The sequence below is a fragment of the Podarcis vaucheri genome, assembly GCF_965113315.1.
Source record: "Podarcis vaucheri genome assembly, chromosome: 17".
Classification (NCBI taxonomy): Eukaryota; Metazoa; Chordata; class Lepidosauria; order Squamata; family Lacertidae; genus Podarcis; species Podarcis vaucheri.
Window position 1 is genome coordinate 38,447,586 of NC_138755.1, and position 19,073 is coordinate 38,466,658.

Below are 19,073 nucleotides of genomic sequence, written 5' to 3' on the forward strand. Positions count from 1 at the left end.
TGAATCGCCGACCTTCTGATCGGCAAGCCCTAGGCTCAGTGGCTTAACCCACAGTGCCACCCGGGTCGAAAGGAAAGCAGAACTATAGGTTTGGCACCAGCTTGGATGCAAGAGTTTCCAGAAGGAGGCATACAAGGCACCATCCAACGGTCTTAGGGACTCCACTCCAGATTTGTGAAGGGTTTACTCCTTAGCCTTTGCTTCTCCCACAAGGCAGTGGAAGGTTTGGGATCAGACCCCGTGCTCTGACCATCTCTCCGGCTTGTCACCTTTAACAGATTGCAACCTTTTTTCCTAGGTCAACTCTAAAGACTCTACCTTTCTCCTTTCGCTAACCAAGGGCTGGAGGAGGGGCCCCACCCACTTGCTGTCTGCCCCAGAGCCCCTCTCCATAATGGGCTATCATCTTTCTTTTGTTTTCTTAATGGCTCATCTCCCAGGCAATTACCTCATCAGTAGACTGGCCTGGATTATATTTTAACCCTTGCTGGATCCAGGGCTTCAGAGGGCTTGATGAAATTCTAACAGCTACTGGACTCACAAATTTAGGGTGTCATGTACCCACAAACTCACAGAAGTCTACCTTTTTCCAGCCCCAGCCCCCCACCCCAAACTGATCCTAGGGTCATTGAAGCAAATACTTAACTACTCATATTATACTTACTAGATGCACTGTTGGGGATGACTACATTTATATAGGTGATGTCCAAAGTTATAAACAGAGTAGACCCCTTAACTCCAGTGATTTCAATGGGTCTGCTCTGAGTATTACTAACATTGGTTTCACCCCATGTGTTTTTAAGTCATGGTTCGAATGAGTACATTCAAGCGCTGGTTAAAAACCCCACGCTTGTTTTGGAAAATCAAGCGACGTACTTTGCTGCCAACATAATGTGCAGGCTGGCAGTGTTACATTTTCCACGTTTTATTTACTCTAGCCCCAGCTGAGTTGAGTAGCTATAGTGACAAAACTTAGGTGCCGAAGCGTTGCTATTAGGCAAGCGAAGGGAGCCTAAGATATGCTTGACATTTCTCATTTCTGGGCTGCGCTTGAAGGGAAGGAACAATTACTGCCTGCCAGTCTTCTAATCTCAGATACTTAAAAACCTCCTTGGATCAGCAGAAATAATGCTTTCGTACAATTCTTTCTACATACCAGGGTAAGGGCTTAAAACTGAACTTTTAGAACACCAGCAATTTGCAAAGAAAATATTTCTTCCCAATCCATGGGGCTATTGATAGCCTGTCAGTTTCTACTGAAAGCCGATTAAATCTTGAGTGAAGATAAATCGGGGCTGGAGGGAAATATGCAAACAGATCCAAAAACAGGGCACATTAGAATTTTTTTTTCAGCTGTCACTACTCTTCAGCCAGACTTTGGGGGGGGGGGGGACTACAGAAAATTGTTTAATTAAGTGGGGTGCACCTTGCATGCCGATAAGCTGATTATCACACACTGTTGTGGCAAGTAGTAAGAAGTTGTTTACTGCTTCCCTCTCCAAATTTCTGATCAGGAGCAGGAAGTTGGCAAAATTCTTCACGTTGCTCCTCAGAATATTATACCTGGCTAGCGTGGTGAGCACAGGCACGTCATGAATCACCCTTTGCTTTGAGGACTTGTGAGGATACACAGGGCTCCTGCAGTTTCTTTGAACATTACAATCGCTTTATTGGGGAAGTCAGCTAGGCACTACACTGGGAGGGAAACTGATTCCCATTCCCCTTTTCTCTAAAGATACACTGAACAGGAAAATAATCTGAAAGACAAACAGGAGCATCATACTGGCCTGCTGGTCAGCGGGACTTTGTTAGCTGTAGTTGCCTGTGTGTGTGTGTGTGTGTGTGTGTGTGTGTGAGAGAGAGAGAGAGAGAGAGAGAGAGAGAGAGAGAGAGAGAGAGATTATGCACACATCCTTTATTGAAAAATAAAAAGTACAATAATTACAAGTGCACAACAGTAAGATAAGACACAAAAAGATGACAAAAAAACAAATAGTACCCGTGCAGAAAACAAAACAGAACCAAAATAATGTATACATTACCAAAGAAAAGAAAAGAATGTTATTGTAGTTAACCAGACCTCAATCTAATACAGTATTTAGAAAAATGAATTCCAAATATTGTTAAATTTGTCCACGGCAAGCCTACGTTTGTACTCAACTTGTTCATGTGCAGTGAGTTTGTACATATCTTCAATTGTTAAAGAAGACTGCATTTTTATTTTTCCACTTCTCCAATACCTGCCTTTTTGCCGTAGTAAGGGCACGGAGAGTCCATTCACATTGCCCCTTTGTTAGATTCCATGCGTTGGGTATATAATTCACAGTGATATTTTTCTCTGCTAATTTAAGATTATTCCTGTAGTTCTCTGTTGAGGATAGACTTAATGGTGCACAACGTTCTGCCACAGCATATGAAAAGTTCACTACTGAGCCTCATCGTCTTCTTTTTCTTCTTCCAGATACACAGGTTTCATTCCAAATCTTGAAAGCATTATTGGGGAAACTTACGGCAATGCCACCAGAAAGCTGCTTGCCCGTCAGGCAAAGTTGCTGCGGTTAAGCCACACTGCTGCTGACACACCTGAGCACGGGAATCTTCTTGGACAGCCACGTGGTCGTCATTATACTCAGCGGGCAGGAGGCAGAAATACTGCATATGGTAAGACTTCTGTCTTTAATGTATGATTCAATACATTTCAGAAAATTATAATGAAGAATACCCCCTGCCCCAGCATCAATAATTCCTAAGAACATGAGAAGAGCAGTGTTGGGTCAGACCAATGGTCCATGTGGTCTAGCATCTTATGATTCCCAGCAACTAGTATTCAGAAGCATAAAGACGTAAAATAGAGCCTTATCCTCCATGGATCCCGCTTTTTAAGGGTGGTACTGCACATGGTGGTACTGCACATCGATTGCCACTTTTCTTCTGTTTTACCTCTCTGAGAGCCAGTGTGGTGTAGTGGTTAAGAGCGGTAGACTCGTAATCTGGTGAACCGGGTTCGCTTCCCCACTCCTCCACATGCAGCTGCTGGGTGACCTTGGGCCAGTCACACTTCTTCGAAGTCTCTCAGCCCCACTCACCTCACAGAGTGTTTGTTGTGGGGGAGGAAGGGAAAGGAGAATATTAGCCACATTGAGACTCCTTCGGGTAGTGATAAAGCGGGATATCAAATCCAAACTCTTCTTCTTCTTCTCTGCATACTCAGTATCCAAATATGCTATCTATTTTGGTAGCAAGTTAGACATCTGCACAGGTTATTTTACAGTGGTACCTCGGGTTAAGAACTTAATTTGTTCTGGAGGTCCGTCCTTAACCTGAAACTGTTCTTAACCTGAGGTACCACTTTAGCTAATGGGGCCTCCCGCTGCCACCGCTGCCCGATTTCTGTTCTTATCCTGAAGCAAAGTTCTTAACCCGAGGTACTATTTCTGGCTTAGCGGAGTCTGTAACCTGAAGCGTCTGTAACCTGAAGCGTATGTAACCCGAGGTGCCACTGTACTTTGAAAGTGCTTCTGATGGGATATCAGGAAGAATCTAAGGAGAAAGTGTGTGGGGGGGAGGGGGAGAATGAAAACCATGACATTATCTTTCACCTGATAAACCAAGGTTTTTCCAAACTTAAGAGTCATGTGGGCATGCTTCCTCTCCCGTATTCCCTCATGCATCTTAACGCAACATTTTCAGAGTTTGTTAATGTACCGTTTCTTGTTACATCAAAACTGTGGTTTACGCTCTGACTGCAATGGTAGTTTGCAAACCAGGATCAAACCAAGTTCTGCAATCCTGGTTTACGATCAGAGCTTAAACCACAGTTTCCCGTTTTTTTACATAATAGGAAACCTTGGTTTAACAAACTCCAGAAAGATTATCAGATCACATGCATTACACCTGAACTGGGTCTAGATATGTAATTTTTGATTCTTTGAGTTCAAATAATTCATTTGAAGGATATATTTGGGCAGCCATGCCATGTACCCTGTGGAAATCTACGTTGAAAAAGGTTATTTCCCCCCATTTCATAAAGAGAAAATCATACTGTGGTTCAATTCCACTTTTCCTTGGAATAAAGAGAGCATGAAAATTACCATAATGTCCCCAGTTCTAACCGTGTGCAACAGACATTTCCAACAATAGTGCAAAGCCACATGACATTAATAGGAAAGTGCATGAGAGACTGAGAATCTTTATAAGGAAAATGAAAAAGGATGTAAGAGGACGCCAACCCGCTGAATTGTCTATCTTAAGATGACAACCAATAATAAAATTCCAATATTAAGCCTTATTATCTAGGATTAAAGCAATCCCTTCCTGATTTCAAATGCATGTTCAGCTTTTATCCCAGTAACTGTTGCAAACTTCCCTCCGTGTCCCAGAATACCCACCAATGAATACCAATCACCATCTCTTTATACGAAGACCTCTGTATGACTGTGATCCTTCAACTGCTTCAGCTGTTCAGACAATTGAAAGAGCAAAGGCAGACTTAAAATCACCACCAAAACCAAACAAGACAAGACAACTCACCCTAACAAAGCCAGGAGACAAGACAGTTATGGTATGTAGGTTTCAGGCATTACTATGACTTTCACATACTCCAGAAAGTATCAGTGCTATTTGGTTTTGATGATACGATCTAGGACTTCAGGGCTCCTCCAATTTAAGTCAATGGCTCAATATAGATACCTCCTAAACCATTCTTTGGCATTATGCAAACAAGTTATCAAGTTGTGACATCTCCCTCTCTTCTCCTGCACTAATAACTTCCTGGGCTTGGGCAAACCACAGTTCAGTGCTACATCTGATCTGGCAAATTAAAGTTTGCATGAGCCCTTCAAATCAGGATTAGGAACCAGTGTTTGATTCCGGCTTCCCTTCTTAGTTCACAGTGTAAGAACAAACCATTGTTTTGCCAGTTCAGATGTGACATGAAACTGTGGTTTGTCAAAACCCAGGAAAGTCTTCATGAAAAATAAGGGAAACAAGGAAGGATTTGAAGGCTGGCGGGGGGGGGGAGAGATGATGTTACATTATGTTCTGGAAGGGGTCCAGGCAAAAGGGGCGGCAAGAGAGATTGAGCAGAATACCTTAAGACTTTTGGACAACTGAGGATATAAGAGCTGGAGGAGAGAAGGTCAGTGTGTCATAATTTTACTCTGAATTATTTCTGTCCTGACAGATTTCTTCTTCTGCAACACCCGGTTTGCCCTCTGACCAGAAAATATTGGGTACCACCATCCCGGAGTCAGTCAGTGTTCAAAAAGCAGAGTGTGAACAAATTTCTACTCCCAGGAAGAGAAATGCTATTCAAAAAAGTCTCGGAAAGCCAATATACAGAGCTGATAGGGGTCTCCCTCCATCTTACACTGGCTACATCCCAGGTATGTTTCCCCACCCGCCCCCTAGCCTAAATTTGTTAATCCATCCACATTAAAAGAAAAAGAAAAACACCCTTAATCTATTTCGCTAGAGAAGATTAAAAGCAAACCCGGAAATAAAGTATATCTAGGTCATTTCATCTGCCCCTTTAATCTCCCAGTTATAAGCTATTAGGTAAAGTGGAAACATTGCCTGGGCATATGCAGATCCAATCCTTAGTGAATTGCATTTTGCAAAGAGGTTAAAGGGCAATTTCACAAATGAAAATCGAGACAGTCTGTATGGAGGCTGTCTTGACCCTGTCCCTGTGTTGGGTCACCCACAGAAGCAAAGAACTTCAATAATGAAGGATTTTCATGACCAGAATCCAAAGTCGTTTGCTTAAGCACCTAGAGAAGATCAGAGATGGTGGTCAAAGTTGTACCTGTTTTACAGTTGTCCTGGCTGCTGCTCCTCTCCTACTGCTGGAGAAGATATAACTTTTAAATATAAGTCTGGTTTTGACAAAAGTACCAAACCATAGTTTCATGTGACTGGAACTAGCCTTAAGATTGCATGACCCCTCCTCCTCTCAGCATATGTGCCATTTCTTTCTCTTCTTGGGTCTTCAGCAAAACACAGTTTGCTGTTGTATCTGAACCAGCAAGCAAGTTTGCACTTGTTCTGCAAAATAAGGATTGTGAGTCTGCTATAAAACTGAGGCTCATTTCAGGTTTGTTCCTGCAATGCCAAACCATGATTTGGTGTTATTCCTGAAGTGGGCATATGTGGAAAAGGTGGTAGTGATCTTTTTTTAAATGGAAGAACCATAGCAAGAATCTACTTGTCTCTGGGGGAAAATATAGTCAAGCTAAAATCTTAAAGTGCTTAAGTGGGAAGTATCTGAGACTCTGAACTGGTAAGTTTAACTTTCCCCAGCTGATATCAAATATCTGGTGTAGACCAATTTTCCTACCTTATTTTAAAAGCACTGAAAGTGGCATAGTACAGTACAATACTAATTGAAATCATCGTATTCCTCCTGTAGGTTTATATTTTAAAAAGAGAGAGAAATATACACAACCAGGGGAGGAGACATGAAGAAAGACATTCTGGAGTAGAGAAAAATGCTTCAACAAGGCATGGTTTAGTCTGGCTTATTTTATGAAAACGTTAGCTGTGCAGTTAGGAAACAGATTTAGCTCCCTGTTTACCAAAGCTCATACCTGGATTGCAGACGCGACTCAATGGCCGACACTTTAGAGGAAAGGAAATACGAGGCCTCTCTCTCAACCACAGAGGATGTTCTGTGAAGCAGAGGACAGCCTCTGACTCTCTCAACCAGCTGCATCTTAAGAGCTTCGGGTGATATAAACCCAAGTTAAAACAGTCACTTTTGCCACCAATGAGTAAACACTTTGGGTGGCTTGAAGAGGTGGGTAGAGGTTGTGCGGTGCAGTGGTTAGAGTACTGGACTAGGACCTGGGCATCCAAGGTTCAAATCCCCATTCAGCCATGAAGTAAGGGAGGGATGCTGCTGGGATAGCTCACTTGGTGGACTATGAGACTCCTAATCTCAGGGTCCTGGGTTCAAACCTCACGTTGGGCAAAAGATTCCTGCATTGCAGGGGGCTGGACTTGATGACCCTTGTGGTCCTTATCCAACTCTACAATTCTATGATGCTACATGAAGGTCAATAGGTTTAGCCTTTAGAAAAAGAGAAGCATACTTTTGAAGCCTTTTTCTCTTTTTCTAGCACTCTAAACACATATCTTGAGCAGGAAGTATGGTACCTTTCTTAAGATCAAAGAAGTAGAGGCGGTACAACCGTGTAAAATTGCCTAAACCTCTTACCTCTTCAGATCTATTTCTAGCAACTCATCTAGTAGGAGGTTCTTTGGAACACAGAAGAAAGTTTGCCAGGTACAGCGTAGAGCCAGCAAAAGTAAACACACATTGTTGAGGTTTCACTGCCATAGGCTGATCACAACTCAAGTGCTACCAGTGCAGGACTTCAGTCTAGAACAAGAGTCTAGACAGACTCTTCCTCTTCGCTCCATATTTTTTTTTCCTTTTGTATCATGTCTCTTAGATTGTAAACCATTATTACAAAATGCAAGTGCCTCAACTGCTTTAGCAGAAAGGCAGTGTGTTAAAGTAATTGGCTAGTTGGTAACTGAAAGCTCATTAATGTTCCCTTCCATGCCTGAACATTGGTCACAAGTTACACAAAATAGCAAAATAAACAGTGAATCCTTCTGCTTCTTCAAAAACAGGTCACAAGTTCTCATTTGGAAAGACCTGGGGAGTGAGCACCAGAAACTCTCTGGAAGCAGGAAAGAGGCGGCCTTTTGTATGGACTTCTCATATGTAAGCAGGGCATGCCTAATCAAATTGCATGCCATAAATTGCCATCAGTGCAAATATATGCGTTGTCATCTGAAACATATTAACGTTTTCCTTTCCTTTCCTTTCTAAATATACGCATAAGATAGTTTCTACAAAGGCTAAGCTGAAACTATTTTCACAATCTTCCCTCACCCAGAGAAAACAAACCCTCCGTTTTATGATTTTTGGTACTCCTTGCAAAAAAGAAAAGAAAAAAAGAGGATGTTTCTATTTTGCTCTCTCATGCAGACCGCATTCAGACACCTTGATAAACTATGGTTTAGCTTTCTGCAAACAAGCCTCATACTTCTGCATACACTACTTCTTCCCGTACAACTAACTGCAGTTTATGCCTAAACCGGGACAAACTGTGGTTCATCATAACTATGGTTTGCCCCAAAGTCGCTTTCAAACCGTGGTTATGTTCTCAGCTTGTTTGAAGAAACTATAATTAAAACTAACTGCAGTGCCCCATTGGGAGAAAATGACAAATCACCATGACTTTACGACAGAAAAAGATGCTTCTTCTTTTTTTAAAACGTATTTTTAAATTAAAGATTTCTTGGTTTACAAAAGTATGTGCAATGTCTCTTTTTTCAAGTTTCATTTTCTACAGATCAGTTTCATTTGTTGAGACTTTAGTGTTACATTAGGAAGAAAAGGGGAAAGAGGTGGAGGGGGAAAGAGGTGGTCAGGTGGCAAAGCTTCTATTTTACTTAATGTATGTGTGGGGTTTTGTGTCAGTGTCACTTGTGCAGGTTCTCTTTACTATTTGCTTGTGTTCCTTTGGTGGTGAGAGAGGTTGGAGTTGGCCTAGAGTGTGGTTGTTTGTTTGTGATTGGCTGTGGTGAACTTTGTTTTCATGTGTGAGTGGGGTGGGTGGGTGTTTTGGATCAGGTTAGCCATATTGATTTGTATGCTCTTGGTGGATTCTTGGCATTGTCTTGTTAGGCTGTATATGTGATATAGGGGAGCCTTATCGGGGTGAAGGCATCTTCTTCTATTTGTCCCCATGTCAGTTTCAGTTTATTGGTTAGTTTTTCTTGTAAGGCTTTTTCCTATACTATTTGGTACCATTGGTCCATGCTTACTCCTGACAGGTCTCTTCAGAGAAAAGGATGCTTCTGAGATCTCTATAGCTGCACTGGAAGAAACAGGGGGATGGCAAAATGGCTTGTGCTTATACAGTGGTACCTCAGGTTACAGACGCTTCAGGTTACAGACGCTTCAGGTTACAGACTCCACCAACCCAGAAATAGTACCTCGGGTTAAGAACTTTGCTTCAGGATGAGAACAGAAATCGTGTGGTGGCAGCAGGAGACCCCATTAGCTAAAGTGGTACTGTACCTCAGGTTAAGAACAGTTTCAGGTTGAGAACGGATTTCCGGAACGAATTAAGTTCTTAACCCGAGGTACCACCATACCTGGAAACTGCAATTAATCCAGAATGCGGCAGCTAGACTGGTGACTGGGAGTGGCTGCCGGGACCACATAACACCGGTCCTGAGAGATCTGCATTGGCTCCCAGTACGTTTCCAAGCACAATTCAAAGTGTTGGTGCTGATCTTTAAAGCCCTAAACAGCCTCGGTTCAGTATACCTGAAGGAGCATCTCCACCCCTATCGTTCAGCCCGGACACTGAGGTCCAGCGCCGAGGGCCTTCTGGCGGTTCCCTCATTGCGAGAAGTGAGGTTACAGGGAACCAGGCAGAGGGCCTTCTCGGTAGTGGCGCCCGCCCTGTGGAATGCCCTCCCTTCAGATGTCAAGGAAATAAGCAGCTATCTTCTCTTTAAAAGACATCTGAAGGCAGCCCTGTTTAGGGAAGCTTTTAATGTTTAATAGGTTATTGTATTTTAGTGTTTTGTTGGAAGCCGCCCAGAGTGGCTGGGGAAAGTCAGTCAGATGGGCGGGGTATAAATAATAAATTATTGTTATTATTATCACTAAACTATGGCTTAGCAGTACTTCCCAAACAGGCCACAAGGCTTCGCTTGCTTTCAGTGACATCATTGTGTGGCCTAATAGACTTGGCTGCTTAACACTGTGACATCATCTCTTTCCTGGGTTTTCTCCAGCTTGGCAGGATCAGCTACAACCACACCAGCACCATACATTTAAAGCAGTATCATACTACTTTAACCGCCAGGGCTTGCCCCAAAGAATCCTATCGATTGTTAAGGTTGCTGAGAGTTGCTAGGAGACCCCTACTGCCCTCACAGAGCTACGATTTTCAGAGTGGTCTAACAAGCAATTTCGTGCACCAATGCAAAACCATTTTCAGTGCAGTTCATTCTAATTTTCACAGTGGCTGCAACAAGTGTCACTAAGTGGTGGGGATGGGAAAGGAACAGAAGAAAACAAAATGCCAGTTCACAGGCCACTAATTATCAAGAGCTTACAAGTTCACGTTGCCAGCCTTCCTCTGATCCTTGGATTCCTCTGATCCTTGGTATATAAATTTAATAAAGAGTAATAATTACATGGAGACATTTCAAGAAAGGAATCAACCTTTTATCACTTGAAACACTGCTAGGATCTCTCAGTCGGTAGAGCACGAGGCTTTTAATCCCAGGGATATGGGTCCGAGCCCCACGGTGGACGAAATATTCCTGCATTGCAAGGGGGTTGGACTAGATTATTATTGCTTTGGGTTTGATTTTATATGCTGTGGTCTTGTTTGTGAACCGCCTCGAGACCTCCGGGTATAGGGCAGTGTATAAATTGAATAAATTAAAAATAAATAAAATAATAAAATAATAATAGATAATCCTCATGGTCCCTTCCAACTCTACAATTCTGTGATTCAGCACAGACAAGATCAGATATGCTAAGCCTCAGCATAAACTCTCATTTATCTCAATGTTTCACTTTTGCCAATGTTGTCCAGTCCATCAGCAAATCCTCACCAACCTTTCACTTGACAAGCTGTAGATATTTCTGTTTCCGAGAAACATTCTTTTGATCTGTATTTGGCACAAATGTATATTTCCCCCTGTTACATAGTTAACATTTGGGACACTCAAATCCGTGTCTTAATCCCAGTTTTAAAACGTATTTTCCAACACTTTTTGATCCCGAAGTACCTAGTGACTTATATAATTCTTCTAATTATATTTTTACACTGAATTTCTTGCTGCAAGATTATGGAAAAAAGAAAATTAAGAGAATAACAGATACTCTCTCCATGTCTATTAATAAATAAATAATAAATAACAAGATGTTTATTATCATAATAAATTACAAGAAGAAAAAATATTTTTTTATAATTCCAGTGGCACTTTAAAGATCAACTAAATACAAGCTTTCAAGGTATGAGCTTTCATGTGTAATACACATTTCGTCAGATACTGTTTATTAATAGCCCATTCACATTTATCAACAGTCATTTTATTGACTGCATTTCTCCGAACACTTCCTTGTTCTGGTGAAAGGGGGAAAAATAAAGACAACTGCATATGTAGGATCATCTTACAGAATTCAGGAAGCTGTGCTAATTACCTGAGAACATAATTTGACCCAAAGTATAAGAAAGCATTTACATTCATTTGCTTCAATGTGCCACCCTCCGCTATTTCAGAAAGCAGCTTATGCAAATTGCATATGCTAGTGAAGAATTAGAAGACATACTATACAAATCTTGTAACTTTATCATAGAGATTAAATGATCAGTTTGTCCTTTGATCACTGTCCCCTTCACAGGAAATTCTTTAGTGGTTTCTGACTTCCATAGTCATGGATACAAAACCTTATGTAACGGAGTCTTGCAAAGCTTCTATTACACAACCTTCACAACCCCATTAAGTAATTTTTTACAGAATTACTACAGGGTACTGGTTATTCAAATGCTGTTTCTGTATTTTTTAGAGTGTACACACCCATTGAGTGGAACCAAATTCTTGTTTTTTTGGATGCTTTGTCTGTGGACTATTAAACTTGAAGTGAACTCATGCATTCTAACTACGGGTGCTTACTGTGTTTTCTACCCTGCATGCTTCAAGGACTACGATCCCTCTCCCTGTTTGTGGAAACACTCATTTATTTATAAATATATTTATATACTGCTGTATCATTAAAAATGCATTAAAGTTATTTACAGCAATAAAACATAAAACTGTACCATAAAATCCATTAAAAAGTTTAAACAGATGTCAATTCAATTAACCATAGTCGAAGGATGCATTTTTAATTGCCTGGAGGAATAGAAAAGATTTTGGCATGTGCTTTAAAGTTGACACCAAAGGAGCCTGCAGATCTCTATTGGCAGAGCACTCTTGCATTTGCTTCCATAGAATCCTAGTTTTAAAAATCCACTTGCAGCTTTTAATTATGTAGATTACATTTCACCAATATCTGTGTGCCAATGTAAAAGCTGCGGCAATGGATCCTCACCTTCTCACCCATCTGCCCAAATTTTAAAGCTAAAGGTAACTATTAGGTGAAATATTTGGGGATGGGGTGGGGAGACTATTCCATATCCATTTATTTAAAAAATAATAATTCAGGATTTCTCTAAAGCCAACCACTGCTGTAGCTGGTCTCTGCTTGGCCAAGGTGCTTAGCTTGCTGCTGCAAAGTCTATTCTCTCTCTCTCTCCCCCCCCCCCCCCGCAAAAAAGGTGTTGTGCAAGTAAGGAATGGCTGAAGACTGCTGCCCCAGATATCATTTTCTCATATATATATATATATATATAGAGAGAGAGAGATATATATATAGATATAGATAGATATAGATATATAGATAGATATAGATAGATATATAGATATAGATAGATATATAGATACACACACACACACACACACACACACACACACACTTTAATTTTAACCATTTCAAAACATCAAAATAAAAAGGTTCTTTCGAACCTTCAGACCTTCCCTCCCTCCCTGGGTTCCATTTTCAATGAAAATAAATTATTTTATCTTTTACCGTTATCTGTTATATTTTCATACTATCCAAAGATCTTTTCACATTACAAATTTCCAGTGATTTTAACTGTTTACAGTGGTCTTTTAAATATGTTAAAAAGTTAGTCCAGTCTTTAAAAAATACTTGATCTTCCTGGTTTCTGATCTTTCCCGTCAGTCTAGCCATCTCCGCATCCTCCATTAAGTCTGCCATTCTTCTCTGGTCGGCACCTCTCCTTCTTTCCATCTCTGGGCTAGAAGCATTCTTGCAGCTGTTGTGATGTACATGAACAGTCCTGCTGCCCCACATATCTAACAGTGTACTCACTTGCGTCCTCTTTTTTCCTGCTGCCCAAGCAAGAGCCCATACTTCCAATTGCAGTGGGTTCAAAGTGAGGACAATGAATGCCTCCATCTAAATGACTGCTGCGATTGGGATGGTGAGCAGTAACTTCTCCCTTGCCCTCGAGCTTGCAGGGAAATTAGGAGGGCTGTTGCAGAATTAAAGAAATCTTTCTCAAATATCTCAGTCAATCTGTATATGATGGAAAACAAAATCACTGAAAAACACGTCTCCACCCTCATCGTTCAGCCCGGACACTGAGGTCCAGCTCCGAGGGCCTTCTGGCGGTTCCCACTCTGCGAGATGTGAGGTTACAGGGAACCAGGCAGAGGGCCTTCTCGGTAGTGGCACCCGCCCTGTGGAACGCCCTCCCATCAGATGTTAAGGAAATAAACAACTATCTGACTTTTAGAAGATATCTGAAGGTAGCCCTGCTTAGGGAAGTTTTTTATGTTTGATGTTTTATTGTGTTTTTAATATTCTGTTGGGAGCCGCCCAGAGTGGCTGGGGAAACCCAGCCAGATGGGCGGGGTAAAAATACATTATTATTTTAATGCGATGCGCAGATGGGCCACTCCTGCCACCTGCAGTTTCTCTGGCAATCCAAACCTTAAAAAAAAAGTTTGAAAGTGCTTCCTGATTTAGCCCCTTTGTAGTGAAATATATTTGAATTATCCATTTGATTAAACTGATTGACCGCAGAAGCCTATGCATATTTACTTAGATTTTTACTGGGTCCAGTGGAGCTTACAAACAGATTGTGCTGTACATAGAAAGCCCCCTAGACACACTGGAACTGATTTCTGACAAAACATGCAAGGGATTGCACTGTTAGTGTTGTGACCCTATTTATTAGTTTAGGCTTTAAATTGATGCCCGGTCATCTGGAAGTAAGCCCATTTAATAAGTGTAGGATTGCACTGTTGGCCACATTGTTTTCTATTCTATCAACACGCTTGATAAAAATGTATTTCATCTGCCCTGGCAAAGACAAGTGCAAACCATTAACAAAACAGAATATCAAGTACAATAAAATGGACTTACCAAGTGTCACTGCTTGCAGTATTTAAGCCTGTTAGCCCAATCTTCTGGTCGAGCAATCAGTAGTACAGCTGTTGAACTATAATGATCTCCACACATTGTCAAGAGCAGCCAAAGGGGTTGTCTTCTCTCATATTCCTCATTGTATTAAGTAAAATGATCACAGGGACACAATTTTGCTAGCATAGCTTTTTATTTAAGTAACTGCAGAGTTAATAAAATCTTGCTTTCCAAAATGTTATTCCATTTATAATGCTTAATTTAAATAAAAAAACACCATTTACAATCCCAACCACATTTAAGAAGTCTACAAGGCAGCTGTTTAAAAATAATTTTAATCTTAAAAACAACCAAGCACAAAAAGCTACCAGCACAGAATAGCCCTACTCATGTCAACTCATTGCCATAATCACAGTACATAATCAAAGTCTTGTTTCTAAAAGGAAGTTCATTTTGCAGCAAAATCCTAGGAGTGTTTGCTTGGAGGTTAAGTCCGACTGTATTTACTGGGGCTTATGCCTTAGGAAGTATGCGTAACATTGCCGTTCTAGATCCCTTGCATGAATTGTAGTCAGGGATCCGGTCTTTTCAACAGAAGGCTCTCTGAATGGTGATTGACAGTGATTGGCAAGACAGATTGTTTCAACATACGGCAAAAAGATATTTCTAAATATATTTGGCAAGGGAAAAAACCGAGAATAAAATATAAAATATTGATAGCTGCAAAAGAAAGAGTTTTTTCCCTGGTGGATATGAGACTATACTATGAAGAATCCTGTCTTTGTTGGTTGAAGCCTCTAACCTAACTAAGACAAGCCGCTGCATTAACATAGGAACAAGTGTTGTTCCCAAAAGACAGTCAGTGCAAAGCATGGGGAGTAAAATTACAGTTTCTATTTAACCTCAGAAAAATGAAGCTTATGAAGGCTTCACGCTGAGCTTTCAATTCTATTATGAACTTAGATGAAAATATTTTCAGGTTTGTCAAGACACCTTGAATCTGACAATTACGGGCTTCTAATAGCTTCAGATTCACATTCCTATTTTTAAAATACTTAAAAATCCAGGGGCGAGGTCATGCCCTAACCTCCCAACCTAGGTATCAAGGCCAGCTTAAGTCTGTGCATCCAAGAGTTCGCTGCTTATTTCCAAAACCACAGTAGTACTGTACACATATGAACCAGCAAGAGTTATCTGGTATCTTTGGATCAGAACATCTGGCAGTTTCCATGAAGATTCTTTCTGGTTTGGGATGACTGAGGCAGCCAGTGTGGTATTGTCTCTTCCTACCACCCAGGGAGACAGGAATCACGTGGGTTAGATTTCAACACTAGCGCAAATGGAGCGCAGCAGTTTAAGCGCCTGCATGTAGGACCTCAAACAGAATCAACCATACGTCAGCTGCTTGTGAGATAGATGTGCCGTGGATACTGTTATAAGGAAAAAAATCGCTCCTTTTCCCAGATGGGGTATCCAAGGGCCTGTATAGAGACCTTAAGTAGGTTCCTATCGGAAGGAGAAAATAACAGAGGCCAACCAGAGAATATTGAGAAGAAAAGCAGCTAGTAAGCATGATCTTTATTATACTGTTGCAACAGGATGCTCACAACCACATGCTGGAGTCAGGAGGGGAACACCGAACAATGGTGTGCAAGCCCTTATACAGTCATACCTCAGGTTGAATGTGCTTCAGGTTGAGCACTTTCGGGTTGCACTCCGCGGCAACCCGGAAGTAACGGAGTGCGTTACTTCCGGGTTTCGCCGCTCGCACATATGCAGACGCTCAAAATGATGTCACGCGCTTGCGCGAAAGCGGCAAAACGCGACCCGCGCAGATGCGCCTTAGGTTCCATTCAGGATGCGAATGGGGCTCCGGAACGGATCCCGTTTGCATCCCGAGGTACCACTGTAGACTTTTGAAATGCAAAAGTAGCTCAAGACCACCCTCCAAAACATCACACATTCATCACTGAAGGGGGCAGTCTACAACAGAAATCCTGTTTGGCAGGATACTGATAATGGTCACTGATTGCTTTACCTGGACTGCCTGGCCATTCCCTTTGAGATGCTAAATACTTAGTTCCTGAATCCAGGTCACAAGCTCACCCTATTCATACACAAATACGCCCTGAAGACAGGATTTGTGAGCAAAGAGACAATGGGGAGGCTTGCCCATTTCCTTTCTCACTGCAGATAATATTTGAGGTTACTGGAAGAGTCAAAATGGCTTCAGGATTGTTCTCCTGTACTATTTCAGACACGTGGTTTATATACTTATATACTTGGCCTTTTGGCTAAGATCAAGTGTAATGTGTGTAATAAAATAAACATTCATAAATGTACAAGGCAAACACATACAGAAGTCCTTAGAATTCCCTTAACAATACTTTTGTTTCATCAAAGAAGACAGCATATTCATTGCTATGTGTTCAATGTTTCGTTCTCTGTTTAGTGTGAAGGAGACATCCAACTGTGGAATCCACACAAGCACACAATGTCTGGGGAGGCAGGGAAAAGGAAAAGTGGCTGCGGCTAGGACGACGCATGTGCTGTAGCACTTTCCCCAAAGGGTGTCTCCACGGAGGGAAACATCTCTAGTTTATAGTGCTTCACGGTCAAACGCATGGCTGCCGTACAGATTTATTTGTGGGATATGTTTGTGGGAAAGGCTTTCTTTATGATGCACTGCCATCTGGTGTTCATGATATGAAATTGGACATCACCCTCCCTAGAGGGAGCTGCAACATAGCTGTAATATAGATATGCAATTACATGCAGCAGCCAGGGATAAAATAGAAGGCTCTGTTTGAGGGGAAACCAGGGAAAGAAGTGGGGGGGCCCTGACTCAATGTTCCAATCTAGGTCACACGATCCCTGCTTTCCCGGGTGGTAGGAAGACAGAATTTTGAATTCTGGTGCTGGAGGAGACTCTTGAGAGTCCCATGGACTGCAAGAAGATCAAACCTCTCCATTCTTAAGGAAATCAGCCCTGAGTGCTCAATGGAAGGAAAGATCCTGAAGCTGAGGCTCCAATACTTTGGCCACCTCATGAGAAGAGAAGATTTCCTGGAAATGACCCTGATGTTGGGAAAGCTGGAGGGCACAAGGAGAAGGGGACGACAGAGGACAAGATAGTTGGATAGTGTTCTCGAAGCTACCAGCATGAGTTTGACCAAACTGATTTCAATGTTTTATTTTTCTATTATGCCACCTGATGATACACTGGGCGAGGGATTTGGGGCATAATACCCAACGTTTTGATTGGGAAAGTTTATGAAAATGGATTAAAAAAATTCGGCATGTTGTACGTTGAAAAAATATTACATGAAATTGATGTATAGGTGCTATTTGACTCCTACTAAACTAGCAAAAATGTGTAAAACAAGAACGAACATTTGTCGGAAAGGTAAAAAACAAGAAGGTACCTTTTATCGCATGTGGTGGACGTGTAAAGTTATAAAAGCATTCTGGTAAATGATATATAATGAAACGAAAATAATGTTTAAAATAACTTTTATAAGGAAACCAGAAGCTTTTTTTTCATTAGGAATCGTAGGTACCGAGATTCCAAAGGAGCAGAAAAGACTTCTTATGTACACAACAACTGCCGCACGGATGTTTTTGCCCAGAGATGGAAAGAAGATAAGAGTCCTTACTAGAGAAGAATGGCAAATTAAGCTGTTGGACTATGCTGAAATGGCAAAACTGACCGGAAAACTTAGAAACCAAGCAGACAAAAGTTTCAAGAAAGAATGGGAAAGATTTATAACTTATTTAAGAGACCACTGTAAGCAAATGGAAACATCAGCGGGATTTTAACAAAACTTGTAATTTTGGATAATATGGATAGACCTAAAATATGGATGATGAAATAATATGCAGTTGAAAATGATAATAGGACCCATGGAGGGGATGGTGAGAAGTCTGGAGATTCATAGTTTTTATCTGATGTATACTTGTAAAAATTATAACTCACCGAGAGAAGCAAAAGCTACAGGGAACCAGGAAGAGGGCCTTCTTGGTAGTGGCGCCCGCCCTGTGGAACGCCCTCCCATCAGATGTCAAAGAGATAAGCAACTACCTGACATTTAGAAGGCACCTGAAGGCAGCTCTGTTTAGGGAAGTTTTTAATGTATGACATTTTAATGTATTTTTAATCTCTTGTTGGAAGCCTTCCTACACCCCTGGCTTCACCTCCTCCCAATCTTCAGGACGTTAAAGACTGTTCTCACACCATCAAAAAACCTAACAAGAGCAAGGGAAGGGGAAGGAACAGAGGCAGGAAGGGTAACCATGGTAGATCACTAACTCCTTGATACATTTTTGTCTTCCGGATGAATTTCCCATACACACATACAGGGGTTCTGTCAAATAAAATAAGGCAAGTTGTCATTACTGTACTTTGCTTCTGGCTGATGCAAGCTAGTTGAATAGGGCTCCTTGTACTTTGGCTTCGAAGCATGCACACGATTTCTATCAGATAATTGCCTGTTGGACCAAAAGATTATTTACTTTCCGCATCTTGCTAGGCGGTGGCATGTTCACACCTCCTGCAGGTCTTTTAGTAGCTGATTTGGGAGTTCCACATTCATCCCTCTTCAATGACTGCAAAAAATAAAATAAAAAAATGAAATAAATGTTGCTTTAACTCTGTTAAACAATAATGCAATTCTTCAGTAAGTTCTCTGTTGCCTCTTTCTACATTGGAAACAGCAGCTAACAGAAAGAGTCCTACAGCCCTACCAAGCAAAAGCTCCACCCTGATACTTCCAAGAGACGTTCAGTATTTCAAAGGTAGCCCCAAAGGTGGGGCTACCTTTGAAGATGACCCAGAAACTGCAACTAATCCAGAATCCAGCTAGACTGGTGAATGGGAGCGGCCGCAGAGGCCACATAACACAGGTCTTGAAAGACCTACATTGGCTCCCAGTACGTTTTCAAGCACAATTCAAAGTGTTGGTGCTGGCCTCGGCCCAGTATACCTGAAGGAGCGTCTCCACCCCCATCATTCAGCCCAGATGCTGAGGTCCAGCGC

General features: G+C 41.5%; 2 protein-coding genes across 4 annotated transcripts in view; one reads left to right on the forward strand and one right to left on the reverse strand.

Annotated features, from left to right (window-relative positions):
* LOC309522027 (ciliary microtubule inner protein 2B-like) lies at positions 1-8,325 on the forward strand. The gene is made up of 5 exons (XM_082205234.1): positions 1-1,160; positions 2,462-2,661; positions 4,380-4,561; positions 5,183-5,384; positions 7,639-8,325. The coding sequence occupies exons 1-5, from the start codon at positions 1,129-1,131 to the stop codon at positions 7,734-7,736; spliced, it is 714 nt and encodes a 237-aa protein (XP_082061360.1). The 5' UTR covers positions 1-1,128; the 3' UTR covers positions 7,737-8,325.
* Positions 8,326-15,584: 7,259 nt separating this feature from the next.
* LOC309521878 (protein regulator of cytokinesis 1-like) overlaps positions 15,585-19,073 on the reverse strand; it is a 29,622-nt gene continuing 26,133 nt past the window's right edge. For all 3 annotated transcript variants that reach the window (XM_082204991.1, XM_082204992.1, XM_082204993.1), the window contains exon 11: positions 15,585-18,643. In XM_082204991.1, coding sequence (XP_082061117.1) covers positions 18,515-18,643 — 129 coding nt within the window. In that variant the 3' untranslated portion in view covers positions 15,585-18,514. The remainder of the gene's footprint in view (positions 18,644-19,073) is intronic.